A 21526-nucleotide genomic window follows, 5' to 3' on the forward strand; every position below is an offset into this window, starting at 1 on the left:
AATAGCAGCCATGGTCTCCAAACATGTCATCATATGACAAAATTGCAAAACAGCTCTTTTCTGTTACGTCTCAAAGTTTGTTTAACCCACCTTGCTGCAATGATTCCATACAGCCAACTAGCATAAGCACACTGTCAGCAGTGGAGGCCTGGTAGCAGTTCAGCTCCAAACTACCTGCAGCACTTCCAAACTACCTGCAGTGCTCTCAAGTGACCAGTGCACTGTTTAAAGCAGCTGATGAATATTTTGGCTGGTGAGCTTACAGTTTCTTCATGAAAACAACTGCTACATGCTCACAATTTACGTAACTCGATATATTTTCTTCCTTTCTTTTACTTTGTTTTTTGTCTACAGCTAATTTTGATTGCTGTAATGCTATCACATACATATTATCTACTCGAAATTGAAATCATTTTGGCTTGACAATGCATCAATTTGGTTTTCAATCTGCAGACAGTAAACCATCATTCTGTAGTGGCACCACAGTTTAAGATAGGGAAGTTAGATTTGGTCCAATATTTCAGAGCGCACAAGTTACAGCCAGGTGCGGGCCGGATTGCAGTAAGTTATGTTGATCAGCGGTTGCGAAGTGGAATGGAGGCCACAGGGCCGTCAAACCACTGAAAAGAGCAAACACAGTAGTATCCATGGCGCAAGTTACAGGCAAAGGGGCCCAATGGCGCAACCGAGGTATGGGGAGTACGTGACTCAGAGCGGCGCACTAGTAAAACAGAGGCACACAGCCGAGAATAACTAGGTGTCATTTTCTAACGAGATTCATTCGAGTGTGGCAGCTCTCCCGGACGGCGGGGTGTATCACACCACCAGACTACACGCAGCAACAGATGGGGCACCAATGTCGCAGTCCACGGCAGGTCGTTGGTTCGACACTCTGAGGCCGACAGGGGGTCCGCAGCCAGCCAGGGCAGGCCACTCTGACTCGCAACCGCGGGCAGTCGTCTCGGCTCCTAACACATGCTGGAGACTTCCCGAGGCGAGGACCGCAGATTCATATGCCAGTCATTGCCGCCACGTTCTCAGCTACGCCAGCGAGGAAGAAGCAGCAGCTGAGCCGGCCTACAGGCTCAAGGCAGAGAAGCATGGAAACAACAAGAGCAGTGGCAGAGCCATCCTGACGTAATCAGAACTCTGCAGCTGGCGAACAGTGCCGGCTCGACACAGCACGTTGCACTGGGGCAGTGGCCTTAGCATTTCGGGACCCTGTAAACGCAGACCGAGGCGAATGGAGCACTGTAGTGGAAACAATAAATCATTTGGAAAGTTCTCGTTGAGTTTTAATACGGCACCTCCTGGCACCCACCCAGTACATTTGGTGTCTTCCCGCTACATTTGATCATCCTGATACATACTGTGGCAGAGGTCACCATTGCATTTGGTGTCAATAGTGGACGTTGTCTGTAGAGTATGACGTTCGAGCCCAACGTCTGCATTACAGTCACAAGATGATGTGAGATTTGACCAGTTTTTGGGTGTTGAACATATCTTTCTTTTTTGTTTTTTCAAGTACGGCTTCTGGCAAGCCACATTGTAGATGTTTTGCTTCGGCATATTATTTTGTTGTCAGAGAATGTGTTAATATGCTTAGGAAGTAAAATTGTTTTGTGGCGTTTAATTACTTTTGTTTTAAATTGAGGATGATGTTACTGAGTACGATGGTATTGAGGTGTAAGGAATCGAATTATTTTTGTACTTAATCGTTTTGTTTTGGGACTAACTCTAAACGAAAGCAACACAATGGCAGAGTCAAGAACGCAAGGTGTGTCGGAACCGTTGGAACCGGATACGGTGCAGATTTTGATGGAAAAGATAGCACAACTGACAGCAGACAATATTATGTTGTTGTTGTTGTTGTTGTTGTTGTTGTCGTCGTCGTCTTCTTCAGTCCTGAGACTGGTTTGATGCAGCTCTCCATGGCACTCTATCCTGTGCAAGCTGCTTCATCTCCCAGTACCTACTGCAACCTACATCCTCCTGAATCTGCTTAGTGTATTCATCTCTTGGTCTCCCTCTACAATTTTTACCCTCCACGCTGCCCTCCAATGCTCAATTTGTGATCCCTTGATGCCTCAAAACATGTCTTACCAAGTGGTCCCTTGTTCTAGTCGAAGTGTACCACAAACTTATCTTCTCCCCAATCCTATTCAATACCTCCTCATTAGTTACGTGATCTATCCACCTTATCTTCAGCATTACTCTGTAGCACCACATTTCAAAAGCTTCTTTTCTCTTCTTGTCCAAACTAGTTACCGTCCAGTTTCACTTCCATAGATGGCTACACTCCAAACAAATACTTTCAGAAACGACTTCCTGATACATAAATCTATATTCGATGTTAACAAATTTCTCTTCTTCAGAAACGCTTTCCTTGCCATTGCCAGTCTAAATTTTATATCCCCTCTACTTCGACCATCAGTTATTTTACTTCCTAAATAGCAAAACTTCTTTACTACTTCAAGTGTCTCATTTCCTAATTTAATTCCCTCAGCATCACCCGACTCAACTCGCCTACGCTCCATTATCCTTGTTTTGCTTTTGTTGATGTTCATCTTATATCCTCGTTTCAAGACACCGTCCATTCCGTTCAACTGCTCTTCCAAGTCCTTTGCCGTCTCTGCCAGAATTACAATGTCATCGGCGAACCTCAAAGTTTTTACTTGTTCTCCATGAATTTTAATACCTACTCCAAATTTTTCTTTTGTTTCCTTTACTGCTTGCTCAATATACAGATTGAATAACATTGGGGAGAGGCTACTACCCTGTCTCACTCCTTTCCCAACCACTGCTTCCCTTTCATGCCCCTCGACTCTAATAACTGCCATCTGGTTACTGTACAAATTGTAAATAGCCCGTCGCTCCCTGTATTTTACCCCTGCCACCTTCAGTATTTGAGAGTATTCCAGTCAACATTGTCAAAAGCTTTCTCTAAGTCTACAAATGCTAGAAACGTAGGTTTGCCTTCTCTTAATCTTTCTTCTAAGATAAGTCGTAAGGTCAGTATTGCCTCACGTGTTCCAGTATTTCTACGGAATCCAAACTGATATTCCCCGAGGTCGGCTTCTACTAGTTTTTCCATTCGTCTGTAAAGAAATAGTGTTAGTATTTTGCAGCTGTGGCTTATTAAACTGATTGTTCGTTAATTTTCACATCTGTCAGCACCTGCTTTCTTAGGGATTGGAATTATTATATTATTCTTGAAGTCTGAGGGTATTTCGCCTGTTTCATACATCTTGCTCACCAGCTGGTAGAGTTTTGTCATGACTGGCTCTCCCAAGGCCGTCAGTAGTTCTAATGGAATGTTGTCTACTCCTGGTGCCTTGTTTCGACTCCGGTCTTTCAGTGCTCTGTCAAACTCTCCACGCAGTATCGTATCTCCCATTTCATCTTCATCTACATCCTCTTCCATTTCCATAATATTGTCCTCAAGTACATCGCCCTTGTATAAACCTTCTATATACTCCTTCCACCTTTCTGCCTTCCCTTCTTTGCTTAGAACTGGGTTGCCATCTGAGCTCTTTATATTCATACACGTGGTTCTCTTCTCTCCAAAGGTCTCTTTAATTTTCCTGTAGGCAGCATCTATCTTACCCCTAGTGAGATAAGCTTCTACATCCTTACATTTGTCCTCTAGCCATCCATGCTTAGCCATTTTGCACTTCCTGTCGATCTCATTTTTGAGACGTTTGTATTCCTTTTTGCCTGCTTCATTTACTGCATTTTTACATTTTCTCCTTTCATCAATTAAATTCAATATTTCTTCTGTTACCCAAGGATTTCTACCAGCCCTTGTCTTTTTACCTACTTTATCCTCTGCTGCCTTCACTACTACATCCCTCAGAGCTACCCATTCTTCTTCTACTGTATTTCTTTCCCCTATTCCTGTCAATTGTTCCCTTATGCTCTCCCGGAAACTCTGTACAACCTCTGGTTCTTTCAGTTTATCCAGGTCCCATTTCCTTAATTTCGCACCTTCTTGCAGTTTCTTCAGTTTTAATCTACAGGTCATAACCAATAGATTGTGGTCAGAGTCAACATCTGCCCCTGGAAATGTCTTACAACTTAAAACCTGGTTCCTAAATCTCTGTCTTACCATTATATAATCTATCTGATACCTTTTAGTATATGCAGTTGATAAATGAATTAACGTCTAGAAGTGAGCACAAAACCGCATTGGATCAGTCGTCGTTGCCTAGGGACCAGGAGATTGATCCAGCTGCTGAAACTTCAATTATTGCATTTTCTGGCAAGGCATCTGAGGATGTGCGTGCGTTTGTGGAGGACTTGGAAATTTCAGCTGTGATGAATGGTTGGTCTGATGAACAGTTGTTACATATATTCTGAGGCCTTAAAGAAGGCACACATGAAGCTGAATAATCCGTATCACAGAGCAGAACAACATCAATGACAGAGAAACGATGCCAAAACAGACAGTAGTTACAGAGGAGGTCAGATGCCTGTAACGGAGGTGCCTCAGATCAGCCATGTTGTACACAATGTATCACTTTCCGCAATATCAGATCAGTAGCACTACCAGCGCAACCCGAACACTAGTGACTGGGAAACCATTGACAGTTTGTTGAGCGCATTCATCAATATGGAAACAGAGTAACTCCTCCCAATCAAAAACTGGGTCCAGATCAGCAGGAAGACGGGAGGGCAAGTCACCATTCACATGTTTAGCCGTGGAGTTGAAGTTAATCTCATAGTTGTACCGAGAGACAAACTGCGCCCAATGTTGAAGGGGATTCATCGTAGCTGGCAATGATGCTGAGGGGTTATACAGCAAAATTAATGGCTTGTAATGATATGGGATTTTACGCCATACAGGAAAACAAACTTCTTTAAGGCATAAACAATGGTGAGGGCTTCATCCTCTAATTGTAAATATCTAGTCTGAGCCAAATTTAGCGTCTTCAACATGTGTGCAATAGGCTGTTCAGAGTCATTAGAATATTTGAGTTAACATCGCCCAATGCAGACTGCAGCAGACTTCAGTTTGAAAACGTCGCTTTACACACCTGCCATCAGTGGAAAGACGTCCCCTTATGCAGTAAGGCACGTAACAGTTGTGCAACGACAACTGATTATGATGATAATAAACAATCTTACCTATAAATCCTGGAATTCCTTGACCGATGCAAGATGTGGAAGAGCCACAATGGCACTTTTCCAAATTGCATTTTAAATCTGACGACCTGTAACACCATATAAGAGTCTATCTAAGTCGTTGAGATGTTCAGCAGTGCAGGAGCCAAAGACCACAATATCATGGAAGTAGTTGGCACAGTCAGGTACAGACCTTGTGAGTTGCTCAAGAAACCGCAGGGAGTGCTGGCCCCATCGAATGGTAACTGCAAGTACTGAGACAAGCCAAAAGGTATGGTAACCATGAAGAGCATCTGAGAGTTAGGATCAATGATAAGCTGCAAATAGGCATTGGAGAGATCAATCTTGGAAACATACCGACCACTTAGAAAAAAGTTAATCATGGCGAGGCAAGGGATACATGTCAATGATAGACTGAGCATTGACAGAAACTTGGTAATCGCTGCAATGGTGTAACCATCCCAATGGCTTCTTGAGAATTACTAAAGGGATATTCTTTCACTTGACGCAATCAGTTGGATGGCCCCGGAGGCCGTGAGTTGCTGGACCTCTGCCTTGACTTTGTCACGGAGTCTCAACTGTACCAGGTGAGCCCAAAAGAAACAGGGTCTGACCGAAGGTTTCATGGAGATGTGGACTTTGAAATTATTGGCACAACCCAAACCCGCAGAACACAGGGCGGTAAATTCAGAGCATAAAGAGATGAGTTTTATGTAAGGCATTTGATAACAGATGAGATTAACTTCATCGGACATTCTAAACCCAAAAAGGTTAAAAGAATCCAAATCAAACAAATTTTTGGTGTGTGCATTGTTCACCACCCGAAAAGTGAGTAGAGAACTGTTATAACCTTTAATCACCACTAATTGCGTGGATATTCAACACTCCCTCTTATAAACAATAGCTGATCACATGATTACAAGTCAGTCTCTCATATACGACTGCCGTGCCGTGACATGCGGCCGGCACCGTTCGTAGCTAGGTGGCGCTCCCGCGCTCAGCCGATTTGCGGAGCGCCTCTATCGCCGTTTGCTCATACTGTCGTGGCGGCACTGTTAAATGTCTTGGCACTGTCACAACACTTTTCCCCCCTTGGGGGAAAAAAAAAAAAAAAAAACACTACTTCCTTGGAGACATGGACAGCGCGGAGACATCCATGGCCTCTTGTGAGGCCCCGAGGAGATCCCGCGGAAAGACACGAGAGTATGGTCGAAAATGTCCAGGACGGAAGCTCATGAATGGAACGTGCCTCCTGGATAAGATGAGTGAAAGCTCCGGAGCAGCATCCATAGGTGTCATGGACCTGGGAGTGTGCTCCAGCGAGATGGGTGCCGGAGAAGGCGGCGTCGCGACTGGGGCCGGTTCTAGCATGCTCTGAAGCGGAAGCGGTAGCGACGTCGGCTGCATCAACACGTACGGTAGATCGGCAGCAGCGACAGGACTGGCGTCTCGGGCTGGTGGAGGCGAAGGATGGGGCGGTGGCACCGGCGTGACCACCACTCGTGGGCGCATCTGGTCGTAATGGCGAACAACCGTGCCGTCGCCCATACGTATTTCACAAAGCTGGCGGCCGCGAAGAGCCTTGACCACCCCTGGAATCCATTTAGGGCGAGATCCATACCCTCGTGCCCACACGTCGGCGCCCACCGAGTATTTTCCCGCACTAGGGGACACAGCACAAGGCCTGACAGGGTGAAGCAGGTGCAGTAGAGTGCGCGGTTGGCGGCCATGCAAAAGTTCAGCAGGGCTGCGATCACCCAGAGGCATGAAGCGATAAGAACTCAGAAATTGCAGCAGGGCGTCATCTGTGGAAAAATCACTAAGGAATTTTTTCATCTGGCATTTGAAAGTGCGGACAAGGCGCTCGACCTCCCCATTCGATTGCGGATGGAAGGGAGGTGCGGTAACATGATGAATCCCTTGTCCAGTACAAAAATCACGGAAGGCCTGCGAAGAGAACTGAGGGCCACTGTCCGTGACGATCGTGGATGGAAGACCTTCCAGCGCAAAGATTTTGGACAAAGCCAGCGTCGTCGCCGCAGTGGTGGGTGACGGACATCTAACAACAAACGGAAACTTCGAGAATCAACAGTAGCCAATAAGTACCGAGGAAGGGGCCGGCAAAGTCGGCGTGCACCCGTTCCCATGGCTGAGCTGGATCAGGCCACGGAGAGGGCATTTTACGAGGTGCAGCCAGTTGTTGAGCACACTGACCACACGCAGCAACCTTATGGGCGATGTCCGAGTCAATACCGGGCCAATAAACGTGCCTGCGGGACACGGACTTAGTCCGAGAAATACCGCAATGGCCTTCGTGCAACAGTCTGAGAACATCTTTGCGAAGAGAGGCTGGCACCACGACCCGTGGAGATGCGCCATCCGTGGCCAGAAGAACAACACCATCACGAACATACAGACGAAGGCGCAAGGCATGGTAGTTGCGAAGGGGATCCGATGCCCGGCCCTTGGTCCTGTCCGGCCAGCCCCGTTGCAAAAAACCGATCACCCGACGCAGGACCGGGTCCCGCGCAGTAGCCGACGCGACCTGCGAACCTGTAAGTGGAAAACCCTCGACCGCACGACGTTCTTCCTCATCAATGTGGAAACAGAGGAGTTCATCACGATCGAAAACCGGGTCGGGGCCCATCGGCAATCGCGACAATGCGTCAGCGTTGGCGTGCTGGGCCGTGGGGCGATAGTGAATCTCACAACGAAAACGAGACAAGTATAAGGCCCAACGTTGCAGGCGGTGAGCTGCCTTATCCGGAAGCGACGCCGATGGGCTGAACACAGACCAGTGGTTTGTGGTCGGTGATGAGGTGAAACTTAGAACCATACAAAAAACCGCTGAACTTTTTTAGAGCATAAATGATAGCGAGCGCCTCCTTTTCGATTTGAGAGTAACGCCGTTGCGCCTCGTTGAGGGTCTTGGAAGCATAGGCGATGGGTCGTTCCGACCCATCCTCATACCGATGGGCGAGAACAGCCCCTAGGCCATACTGTGACGCGTCAGTCGCCAGAACCAAGTGCTGACCCGGACGGAATGTGGCAAGACAAGGCGCCGACTGCAAATGAGCCTTCAGGCGGACAAAAGCCTGCTCACACCCGTCGGTCCAACAGAAGGGGACGTTTTTGCGTAACAGCTGATGCATAGGATAAGCTACCGCCGCTGCGGATGGAATGAATTTGTGATAATAAGCAATCTTGCCTAGAAACGCCTTAAGTTCCTTGGCCGTAGACGGCCGGGGTAGAGCGTTAATGGCCGCAACGTGCTGACGTAGAGGACGTATACCCTCACGGGACCAGTGGAAACCAAGATACACAATGGAAGGTTGGAAGAACTGCGACTTGTCCAGATTGCACCTCAACCCAGCCGAATGCAAAACCCGAAACAGTGAACGCAAATTACGAAGGTGCTCCTCAGTGGAGGCCCCCGTGACAACAATGTCATCCGGATAGTTTATGCAGCCGGGAACGGAAGCCGTGAGCTGTTCCAAAAACCGCTGAAAAATGGCCGGTGCGCTAGCGACGCCAAATGGTAACCGCTGGTACTGATACAACCCACAAGGAGTGTTGATAACGAGAAATTCCTTGGAAGTAGCGTCCAACGGCAACTGATGGTACGCCTCCGATAAGTCAAGTTTGGGAAAGAACTGGCCCCCAGCGAGCTTGGTAAACAACTCCTCAGGACGGGGAAGAGGATAAGTGTCAATGAGGCTCTGAGCGTTGACAGTGGCTTTAAAGTCACCACACAATCGCAGACTCCCGTTTGGTTTAGAAACCACCACGATCGGCGATGCCCGTTAGCTGGAGGTAACCGGAAGGAGAATCCCTGAAGCTGTTAACCTGTCTAGCTCAGCCTTGACAGGTGCACGCAACGCCACCGGAATAGGGCGTGTCCGGAAAAACTTGGGGCGAGCCGTAGGTTTAAGAGTAATGTGGGATTCAAAATCCTTGGCACAACCCAGACCAGCAGAGAACACGGATGAAAATTCAGAACACAATCCATCCAGCTGTTGATACGGAATATCCTCAGATATGAGGTGCACATCATCAATGGAGAACCCGAACAACTGGAAAGCATCATAACCGAACAGGTTTTCAGTGCCCGCATGATCCACCACATAAAACGTGAGGGGCCGAACAACAGACCAGTAGGCAGTGGAAGCATCAAACTGGCCCATGATAGGAATTTTCTGTTCATTATAAGTCCTCAGATTTCGCGTAACTGGAGACAAAGGAGGGGAGCCCAACGCCAAATACGTGCGAGAATTAATGAGAGTTACTGCAGAGCCAGTGTCCACTTGCATGCGGATGTCTTTATTCAGAACACGAACAGTAACCAACAACTTATTTGTTTGATAAAGCACACAGTGAACATCCATGTCCGACGCCTCGTCCTCGTCGACAGGAACTTTATGGGACTGACACACAGAAGCAATGTGGCCTTTTTTCCTACATGAATTACACGTGGCCCAACGTTTTGGACACGCTGCCCTGTCGTGCTGTACGAAACAACGGGGGCAAGAAGGAAGTGCGGAACGAACCGGCTTCTGTGGTTGCTGGTTTCGCTGCGAGCGTTGCGGCCCAACGCGACGTTGTTGACGCGAGTGAACCGCCACCACATCGTCGTTCTCCTGTGAAACAGGCAAAGTGCCCGTGTCGAGAGTTGACTGTACAGCGCCTACATCACACCACGCGTCGATTTGCGCGCCAGCAGCGTGAGACACTTCAAAGGATTAAGCGATGCTTAGAACTTCCGACAACGACGGGTTTGGCAGTTGTAGGGCACGTTGCCGAACTTCTTTATCAGGAGCAAGCCGTAGAATAGCATCCCTAACCATTGAATCAGCATAAGACTCGTGATGTGTGTCCGTGACAAACTGACATTTCCTTCCTACTCAGACAGTGTAGTTCCGCCGCCCAAGCCTGGTAAGATTGATGGGGCTGTTTACGACACCGGTAGAACGCCACGCGGGCGGCAACGGCGTGGGTGTTTTTTCGATAATAGTCAGACAATAAGTCACACATTTCTTGGAAGGACAGAGAGGCTGGTTCCCGCAGAGGGGCTAACTGAGATAGCAGCTGATAGATCCGAGGGGAAATCCAAGATAGAAATAACGACTTACACATAGGAGCGTCGATAACGCCGAAAGCCAAGAAGTGTTGCCGCAAACGCTTCTCATAATCCTCCCTGTCTTCAGCGGCCTCGTCGTAAGGAGGGAATGGAGGCGGAGAAGAGAAAGACAGACGATGAGTAAGCGACGTCGACAACGCCTGAATCGCAGCCGTCAGCTTTGTTTGTTGAGCCTGAATAGTAGCCGTCAGCTGTGTTTGTTGTTCAATGAGCGCTTGCATAAGCTGTTCCATGTCTGCCCCGTCACGAACACGCAAATCCACAACGCAGTGAAAATATCCGACCTCGTCGCCAAAAACTGTTACAACCTTTAATCAGCAATAATTGCGTGGATATTCAACACTCTCTCTTAGAAACAACAGCTGATCACATGATTACAACTCAGTCTCTCGCATTCGACTGCCGTGCCGTGACATGCGGCCGGCGCCGTTTGTAGCTAGGTGGAGCTGCCGCGCTCAGCCGAGTTGCGGAGCGCCTCTATCGCCGTTTGCGTGTACTGTCGTGGCACTGTCACAACAAGAACCACTGATTTACATGTGACTGGGCTGAGAAACAACTCAACATCAGAATGCTTTTCTTATTGTAGTTGATTATCGTACATTTGCAAGTAGAGTAGTGACACGGCAGCACCAGCATCAAATTGCATGTACAAAACCTTCCGATAAACCTTGACGTCAATAAAAAGCTTATTGGATGCAATGGAGATTGCCAATAAAATTAACATCCATGTCAGCAATGTGGCCCATTTTGTTGCACTGGTGGCAAATGGTCCACTGACTGTGCAATTGTCAGAATGTCGGAGGAGAAGGAGTTTTCACACGGAAGGGCCCATTCACAAACAGGGGCCAACCGAACGATTGCATGACGAATCATTTGGTCAGGATATGACTCCTTATGTACGTCACTGACAAAGTGGCAACTACAGCTCCAGCCGTGAAGCTCAGCTGCCCAAGTCTTATGGGAATGACCTAGTTTCTTGCGACACCGATAGAACTCGACTTGAGGAGCAGTGATGTGCAGCCATTCACGGTATATCTGAAAGAAGATCACACATGTTACAAATTTTCCTAGGCTTCTCATTCTTCAACAGACTCATCGTAAGCCGGAAACACCATAGTATAAATGAGCGGTGTAGTGACAGTTAAAACAAGAGGTGCAAGGGGCGATGTAGATGATGAAATGGGAGATATGATACTGCGTGAAGAGTTTGACAGAGCACTGAAAAATCTGAGTCGAAACAAGGCCCCGGGAGTAGACAACATTCCATTAGTACTACTGACAGCCTTGGGAGAACCAGTCCTGACAAAACACTTACCATCTGGTGAGCAAGATGTACGAGACAAGCGAAATACCCTCAGACTTCAAGAAGAATATAATAATTCCAATCCCAAAGAAAGCAGGTGTTGACAGATGTGAAAATTACCGAACTATCAGTTTAATAAGCCACAGCTGCAAAATACTAAAGCGAATTCTTTACATACGAATGGACAAACTGGTAGAAGCCGACCTCGGCGAAGATCAGTTTGGATTCTGCAGAAATGTTGGAACACGTGAGGCAATACTGACCCTACGACTTATCTTAGAAAACAGATTAAAGAAAGGCAAACCTACATTTCTAGCATTTGTAGACTTATAGAAAGCTTTTGACAATGTTGACTGGAATACACTCTTTCAAATTCTAAAGGTGGCAGGGGTAAAATACAGGGAGCGAAAGGCTATTTACAATTTGTACAGAAACCGGATGGCAGTTATAAGAGTCGAGGGGCATGAAAGGGAGCAGCAGTTGGGACGGGAGTGAGACAGGGTTGTAGCCTGTCCCCGATGTTATTCAATCTGTATATTGAGCAAGCAGTAAAGGAAACAAAAGAAAAATTCGGAGTAGGTATTAAAATCCATGAAGAAGAAATAAAAACTTTGAGGTTTGACGATGACATTGTAATTCCGTCAGAGACAGCAAAGGACTTGGAAGAGCAGTTGAACGGAATGGACAGTGTCTTGAAAGGAGGGTATAAGATGAACATCAACAAAAGCAAAACGAGGATAATGGAATGTAGTCGAATTAAGTCGGGTGATGCTGAGGGAATTAGATTAGGAAACGAGACACTTAAAGTAGTAAAGGAGTTTTGCTATTTGGGGAGCAAAATAACTGATGATGGTCGAAGTAGAGAGGATATAAAATGTAGACTGGCAATAGCAAGGAAAGCGTTTCTGAAGAAGAGAAATTTGTTAACATTTAGTATTGATTTAAGTGTCAGGAAGTCGTTTCTGAAAGTATTTGTAAGGAGTGTATCCATGTATTGAAGTGAAACATGGATGATAAATAGTTTAGACAAGAAGAGAATAGAAGCTATAGAAGAATACTGAAGATTAGATGGGTAGATCACATAACTAATGAGGAGGTATTGAATAGAATTGGGGAGAAGAGGAGTTTGTGGCACAACTGAACAAGAAGAAGGGACCACTTGGAAGGACATGTTCTGAGGCATCAAGGGATCACAAATTTAGCATTGGAGGGCAGCGTAGAGGGTAAAAATCGTAGAGGGAGACCAAGAGATGACTACACTAAGCAGATTCAGAAGGATGTAGGTTGCAGTAAGTACTGGGAGATGAAGAAGCTTGCACAGGATAGAGTAGCATGGAGAGCTGCATCAAACCAGTCTCAGGACTGAAGACGACAACAACAACAAGCACCCTAGGTGCTATTCCTGCGTAGACCTATTGGTTGTTGTGTTGGTCTAACTGAGTTGACCTCTGTGAGCGTCTCTGGTCATAGAGACGCTCTTGTTGTCTGCACTGGCACTGCGAGAGACACTACTCTCGCAGTAGGTGGGGCCAACGAGTTGTCGGCCTGTGGTGGATCTGGTTGCCCATCCCATGAATTACACGGCTGCTAGAGTGTTCTGCATTGTTGTAGAACACCCTGGCTGTCTGGTGGAAGCGATCCCGCAGGAAGGGGCTGCCTGCTTACTCGTGCAGCAGTCTCATTGAATAACGAGGCGGCTTGTGCAGCGCGATTCGCCGCGCCCTTTTATGGATGCGCTGCAGCGATACAATGTGCATCACAGCTGCTTGACCCCACACCACAGCCGCACGATGAGGCCCTGGCGTGGAGGAAGGATGGATGGATGAGGCATTCACCGGCGGGTAGGGCGCAAGCTCAGCGCGAGCGTAGCTTCGAGAGGCAGGATCTAAACAGGCACTCAATCGTGGCGGCTCTATCGCAAGTTCACATAATTGCTGTTTAGCGGCGCACTTTCGCGGGCGGCTTTTACATGTGGGCACATTACTTGAGATTCTACGCCCAAATCGCAAAAACAAACAATTGTGCCCAGTTGTCGGAAGAAAGGACACACAACACAAGCGAATAATAACGGTAGTAGATGTGATCCACGAAACTACCGCCCAATATCCTTGACAACGATTTGAATCTTCCACCACATTCTGAGTTCAACCATAATGAGTTATCTCTAACAGTATTATACCACTCACGGCATCCTTAAAGCCATGGATCACGTCAGTCACGCAGATGCAGTATTTCTCGGTTTCCGAAAAGCACTTGACTCAGTACCACATCTACACTTACTATCAGAAGCACGATCATATGGGTATCAGACGAAATATGTGACAGGACTGAGGGCTTCTTGGTACGGGAGAATACAGCATGTTGACAAATGTAGAAATAACTTCCGATGTATCCCACAAAAGTTTGTTGGGTCCCTTGCAGTTCATATTCCATATTAATGATCTTGCGATCAATATTAATAGTAAACACGGACTCTTCACAGATGATGCAAAGTGAAGTCTGAACGAAGATGTAAAAATATTAAATCAGTCCATGATAAGATTTAAGAGTGGTGCAATGATTGACAGCTTGTTTTAAATGTTCAAAAATGAAAAACTGACAAAACGAAAGTATCATGGTAATTTTAGTGAGTCACCGTTGTAATACGCAGTCATACAAGTACTAGGGTGTAACACTTATTAGGCGGAACCATCACATAGGCTTCGTCATGAGTAAAGCAGGTAGTAGCTTAAGTTTCTTGGTAGAATGCTAGTAGAGAAATGCAATCAGTCTACAAAGGAGTTACTTACAAATCACGCGCGTAACGCATCCCAGAGTATTGCTCAAGTAGTTTAGACCCAAACCAAATAGGACTAGTGAAACGATTGAACTGGCAGGATCTTTAAAACAGACGGTTAACTATCCCAAGAAAGTCTACTAATATAGTTTCAAGAACCGGCTTTAAATTAGGCCCTAGGAACATACTACAACTCCCTACATATCACTCCTACACCGGTAGTGCGGATAAAATGTACAATAATCACAGCACGCACAAAGGCATTTAAACAATCATTTTTCTTGCGGTCCATAACAGAATGACATGAAAAAAGTACTACACTGAACTGGTGCTGTGGGACTTACCCTCTGCCATGCACTTCACAGTGGTTCGCAGAGTATAGACATAGCTGTACATGGGACAAAAAAATGAAGACTCTGCATTGTATTTTTTTTTCTTTTTTCAGATCATTTCAACTGCCATCAACGTATGGAAGTTTGCAAATTAAGATGATGTTACAATGCTTCCATCCTCTTAACTGTATTTTAGCCGTCAACCGTATTGAGAATAACAACTGTGCAGCGTCATAATGTAGAATATTCGTAAGTGAAACGTCATGTGCATATTATTGTCCTCTGATATTTCTGCAAATAATATACTCGAAACTAGCGGCGTTTCCGTAAAAAAATTGGAAAGAAATTGGACAAATGGTTCAAATGGCTCTGAGCACTATGGGACTTAACATCTGAGGTCATCAGTCCCCTAGAACTTAGAACTACTTAACCCTAAGTAATCTAAGGACATCACACACATCCATGTCCGAGGCAGGATTCGAACCTGCGACCGTAACGGTCGCGCGGTTCTACACTGAAGCACCTAGTACCGCACGGCCACACCAGCCGACAAGAAATTGAACAAAGAATACTATAAACATGGTCGCTGCTTGTTTCACTCCGAAGAATTGAACTTGTCTACTGTAATGTAGCGTTATCTTCATGCCTAAATACATTCTCGATAGTCGTGACATATTCTTTAAAAAAAAAAAAGTAATTTTGATATACAGTATAAACAGGATTATACAGTCAAAAATCGTTACAGTTGTAGAGAACACTAAAGTACGAGGGTCGGTCAAAAAGTAATGCCTCCCATTTTTTTTCTACTTAAAAAAATTAAGTTAAGTGAAAAATTTGAATTTGGCGCCATTCCTCAAACCTTCTTCTGCAATCCACTGCAGTAGTAACTTTCTGTGTCAACAGGTGGCAGCACAGCAAAAGTTTGTAAGATGGCCGACATCGATGTTCGTTTGAGACAGCGTTGTGTGATTGAATTCTTGAATGCAGAAGGTGAAACGCCCATACGCATTCATGAAAGACTGAAGAAGGTGTATGGTGTTGTGACAGTGGATGTCAGCACTGTTAGACGATGGGTTCGTCGTCGTAAGGAAGCTGAAGGGCAAACACCGTTGACTAACGAAAAGCGCAGCGGCAGGCCGGTGAGTGCAGTGACTCCACACAACATTCAGCAAGTTGATGACATCATTCGTGGTGACCGTCGGGTGACTGCAGATGAAGTGTGTCGCATTATTTCTCTTAGTAAAGGCAGTGTGATCACGATTATTAAACAATTGGGGTACTCAAAAGTTTTTGCACGGTGGGTTCCAAGAATGTTAACCGATCAGAATAAAGAGGCATGGAAAACAATAGCCTGCCAACACTTGCAGCGCTTCCGTTTGGAGGGAGATGAGTTTCTGAAAAAAATTGTGACCGGGGACGAAACATGGGTGCATTTTTTTGAACCCGAATCAAAGAGGCAGTCAATGGAGTGGCGTCACACAAGCTCGCCGAGGAAGAAAAAATTCAAAACTGTGCGATCGGCAGGGAAAGTTATGGCAACAGTTTTCTGGGATACAGAGGGTGTGATTCTAGTTGATTTTTTGGAGCAGGGATGCACAATAAATTCTGTTCAATACGTCACAACCCTCAAAAAACTTAAAGCACGTCTTCAGCGAGTTCGCCCAACAAAATCAATGGCAGATGTTCTTCTTTTGCATGACAATGCAAGACCACACACCAGTCGTCACACCTCTGACGAGATTGTCAAAATTGGATGGGAAGTTTTGCCTCATCCCCCATACAGCCCTGACCTGGCACCATCAGACTTCCATCTGTTCGGGCCACTAAAAGAAGCTCATCGTGGGATTCATTTTGAAGATGAGGAGGCCGTCAAAACATCCGTGCGTCAATGGCTTAGGAAGCAGAGCTGTGATTTTTACCGTGCTGGGATACATGCCCTTGTTCAAAGATGGACCAAAACTGTAGAGATGGGCGGAGATTACATTGAAAAATGACAAAATGATCCTCAATGTTGTGGTTTTCAACCTATGTAATTGCATTTAAATTTCCTGACAATTAAACGTAGAAAAAAAATAGGAGGCATTACTTTTTGACTGACCCTCGTAATTTTATGAAAGAGTATTATATGATTGCTGCTTGTTTCATTCGCAATAATTTAAGCTGTAGTGTTAGATTAGCTGCCTAACTACATACCGTACTCGAAAACCGTAAAATAAGGGAGAATTTCATGGAAAAGTTTCACTCACAGTAATTAAAAGCAGTACTGTTTGGTTGCTGCTTAGTAAGCTACTATAAATGCTCTGAAATGGTGACTTACCCATAAATAGGAACGTAATTTTAAGAAAGAGTTCTGGACATATGATTCATGTTCATTTCGTCTGCAGCAATTTAAGCTATGTTCTTCGACGCGTCGAGTCTCTTAATTCGCGCAGAGCTACATTTATTGCTATCCTAGTGACATATGTACTTTTGATGTAGTAGGTCAGAATATGAAGAGTGTAAGATCTCGTTTACTACAAACAATCTCCACCGAATTATACGCGACAGTCACAGAGAGTAGTATAAGTCATTCTCATTGTCGCAGTTTCCAATGTGCAAGGTGACAAGCCGAAACACAGTTAAAACCACCAGTGACGATAAGTCTGAAGCAATTAGAGACATTTTTAAAACATACATACAGAATTGCTGAGAACTAGTGCATTACCTACGATACCTGGACAGAAACAATGCAACAATCCGTGGGCATTACTACTCACCTTCGAGATAAGACAACTCCTCAGCAGAACATTAGCTGGTTTGGAGCTTACAGAACACATCGTAGTACCTCACTGGAAGACCGATAAGCTTGACAGCTCTGCTATGGAGTTCGACTGGGACACGTAAGACCCGATACATTGTGAAATGTATTGAAGGGAATGTTGATGCAAGTGAAGAGTTACGGAACAGACAGGTAGAGCCGGGACTGAAAGGGGGCCAAATACGGGAAAAAAGGATACTTTATGTTCGCACACGATAGAATTCGTGGTTGTAGGCTATAAATAAAACGAGTTCCTGAGTTAGCGACCGTCTTGGAAGCGATACTTTTAACTATAATCCGTTCATCAGAAGAGTAAATCTGATGTAACCTTTGCGCTATGTGAATCTTCAGATGTTGGCGGCGCAAAGACTGTTCCATTAAGTTTCGCCGCAAGAATTCTCCTTCTTCTAATATTTCGGCTGTATTACGTTCAGCAACCTTCAGAGTGAGCCGCAAGACTACCGCTTCAGCGCTCGCTTCGTCCCTGTAAGGCGGGTCCACACTGATGAGAGCGCCGTGCTGCTGCAGCCCGCGCACAGCTGTAGCAGAGAGGACTGCGCCGTCCGCGCCCCGCCGCGCACTGTGTTCCAGTTGGAGCGATCGAAGCCCCGTCTAAACTGAGCGCGCGCAAACGCGCCATTTCCCTTGATGTACCGACAACAGCCGGAAAAATGCGTGGCGCAGCGCGGTTCGCCGTCCACACTGAGCGCGCAGAGCCGTTTTGCGCAGCTCGGCGCGGGGCGCTCATTGTGGACCCGCCTTTATACTCGTGTACCGCGCAACTGCGCATACGGCCACAGATGCAAATGCGCCAGACGTTGGTCTGCGGCAGAGACGTGCAAAATGCGCGAGTTACACTATGACTCCGCACTCGACCTGCGTTGGCATGTCGATAAATCACTGTGAACTGCACTGTGACGACGTCTTTGTGAGTTTATTACACCAAGTGCCGGATTCCATGATGTATCAAGGTTGAAAGCACTATCTCTATTAATTAAATTGGTCTTCAAGCGAATCTCAATTGCCTCCTTCACCATCGAATCCCAAAAAGATGATGTAATTGCCAAAATTTCGACGTTGTCATACAACATACTGTGACCAGTGTCAATACAGTGCTCTGCCACTGCCGACTTGTTAGGTTGTAAAGGTCGTGTGTACCCCTGGTGTTCTGTACATCTTTCTTGGACAGTACGAGTTGTTTGTCCAATGTAAGAAAGGCCACATTCACATGGTATTTTGTAAACTACAAATTTTCGGAGCAGCAAATCATCTTTGATGGAACCCACGACTGCAGCTGTCTTGGGTGGAGGACGAAAAATCACTTTTTACTTTGTGTCTGCTGAGAATCCGTTCTAGTTTTGATGAGAGGCTACCCACATATGACAGGAAGGCCATCGATTTAAAGGTTTCTTTGTCTTCTTCTGCTTTCTTTGCGACCACTTTCGATTTCATTTTCAGTGCCTTCTGTATTTGCTGTAGCTAATACCCATTGTCTTCACACACTCTTTGTAAGTGGGAAATTTCTTCTTGCAGACTGCTTTCGTCAGAAATAATACGCGCTCTATGGATCAAAGATCGGAGAACACTCATCGTCTGCGCAGGATGGTAGCAGCTATTTGCACGTAAATACAAATTCATGTGCTTCGGCTTCCGATTCACTTCATGTCCCGAAGTGTCATTCTCTCTGCGCCGAACCAGAACATCTACGAATGAAAGGCATCCCTCCTTTTCAATTTCCACTGTGAACATTACCTGATCGTGGAGGGAGTTCAGATGTCTTAAGAAGTCCTGCAAGTTATCTTGACCATGGGGCCAAACTACAAAGGTATCATCAACATACCTCCAGAATACAGTGGGTTTCAAGTCAACAGATTCAAGCGCCTTCTCCTTGAACTCTTCCATAAATAAATTGGCCACCAGAGGGGATAAGTGACTACCCATGGCGACGCCGTCCATCTGTTCAAAAAATTCATTGTTAAATAAAAAGTATGTAGAGGTCAGAACATGTCTGAATAAATCTGAAATCTCTTTGTCAAAACTTATTTCAATAAATTGTAGAGATTCTGGAAGGGGAAACTCTGTGAATAATGACACCACATCGAAACTACCTAATATATCAGAGGGGTTAATTTTCAACTGGAATCACTGAATCATGGCTGTTAATACATTTAAATAAGTTTCATTTAACGTAACTTAGTAATATATCTAAAATACGTAAGTAAGACTTACTTCCAAGAGCGTAACAACACCAGTGTACGTGTGCTGCGACTTCTGACCAATCGCCGCGCTTGTGTTTGTTTACATCATGTTTATTCTTATGATGAACGGATTATAGACCTCAGGGGCTCCCCCGAACGGATTATAGAATCATCTGCTGAACAACAGAAATATCTGGTGTACAGTCCAAAATTAAACTATAGTATTAGCAATCTCAATAAAGATAATATTTTGTTTTTAATTTTTTGATTGAGAATGTGAATTATTTCTTTTTGTAAGTTTTTATCCAATAATTACGAGACTTATTTTCACCTCGCTTTGTTCTCCTTATATGTTCGCCAAGAACTGAATCAAATTTACCAAAATAATTGGACCAATTTTAAGAAATTTCCATTGTTGTAGAGAACAGTTTGTCTGACGTCCCTCTTAAGGGAACACACTGTCTACCCAAGAATTGGATAATTGCCATAAGGCGTACGATTACACCTTTCCAATGCCGGGTTCCTGCGTTATACATCGACAGTGTTGCCAGATTTTAATCTCCTGGCGAGCACCACCCACTTTAGGTGCGTTTCTAAGTCAACTTGGGACCTACTATGCCTAGCTAATGTATCAGAAATGTGCCGCCAGTTATTATAACCACCTGAAGTTAATAATATTTTAATGTTCGGAAAGAGTTTACAGCTGCAACAAAAAACAGCATTTGTACTCTTTGAAGAAACTAACAATTTCCTCTTAAGCATTTCACCATTACGCAAAACTGTAATTTTTAGAGATAAAGCGACGATTAGAATCATCCTTCGGGCAGCTTTCATATTCCGTTACTGTTCTGGAGGCCCTCTTCTAACTAACGTTGCACTAACAAAAATCTTCTATTTTATCGGGCCATGTTAGGGTATTTGAATCAACTACACCACTGACAGTCTGAGTATCAGATGGGTATAACAGATGAGGGCGTACTACAATCAACTGGAATGGTTTCACATTCATCACAGAGCTGGCATACAATGTAATGTCTACCCTGCGACGTTCAAGGTACGTCTTCATCTACCGAAGGCTTACCCTGATTTATGTCTACATCTGCATTTGTGCTTGGATCATTCTGACCAAAATCTTTCTTAGGTTGGAAAGAATTATCTAAAGAAAATTTCAATTTCTTGTCTACATTTTCCCTCCCCGCTCGTCTTTTACTACATTGCCTGCCTGAAAGCCGTTTCCTGCCGTCAGACAATGCAACAGTTTACAACGTTCGCAATACGTTATAGCCGGTAATTTCCCAGAATGTCTGCGTATCAAAACCGAGCGCTCCAAACGATACATATCGAACGTGCGATTCTAAAGCCATCACGCGACTGTAGTGGCGGGCGTAGTGAACATGTTTACAGCAACGACAAAAGAAGAGCGTTACTAAGATAGTTGTAATTACAAAAGAAACGACTTATCTCACTCGTCATGAGAAAGTCCATTTGATGCGTATGCTACGGGAAGCATTTCCTCAGTGCCTTAACTCTGCCAATGTCACACAAAAATATGGGTTGAGTGTCACAATTCCGACAAAAAATCAAACAATTTTCTACATTGCGTAAGCATGAAATTAGATTCTTCTACGTGAGGCATAAAGGAACGTCTACAATATCAGCCATCCCACGCACTACCGTCATAAATTATTTGGGTTTTCCTAGCATCTCACAAATAATTTATCATAACGCCCGCCACAAAAGTCGCGTGATCGATGTAGAATCGCGCGATTGATATATATATCGTTTGCAGCCCGCGACTTCGATAGGCAAAACTTTCTTGGAAATTACTGCCAGCTGAATGTGCAATTATCAACTTTTGT

The 21526-nt window shown here is 45.2% G+C and overlaps 1 protein-coding gene across 6 annotated transcripts in view; it reads right to left on the minus strand.

The window, feature by feature from the left end:
• LOC126267183 (zinc finger protein ZFP2-like) overlaps positions 1-21526 on the minus strand; it is a 151726-nt gene that overhangs the window by 116118 nt on the left and 14082 nt on the right. Inside the window, exons 2-3 of one of the 6 annotated variants that reach the window (XM_049972146.1) lie at positions 19699-19840; positions 19310-19425 (exon numbers count right to left, since the gene is read on the minus strand). The exons of 3 other annotated variants lie outside the window; for them this stretch is intronic. In XM_049972146.1, the coding sequence (XP_049828103.1) occupies positions 19310-19425 (116 nt within the window). In that variant the 5' untranslated portion in view covers positions 19699-19840. Of the gene's footprint in view, positions 1-17428; positions 17503-19309; positions 19426-19698; positions 19841-21526 lie in introns of those variants that run through there. 2 more of the 6 variants (XM_049972148.1, XM_049972149.1) reach the window with 2 other exon arrangements.

Source organism: Schistocerca gregaria, chromosome 4 (assembly GCF_023897955.1).
Source record: "Schistocerca gregaria isolate iqSchGreg1 chromosome 4, iqSchGreg1.2, whole genome shotgun sequence".
Taxonomy (NCBI): domain Eukaryota; kingdom Metazoa; phylum Arthropoda; class Insecta; order Orthoptera; family Acrididae; genus Schistocerca; species Schistocerca gregaria.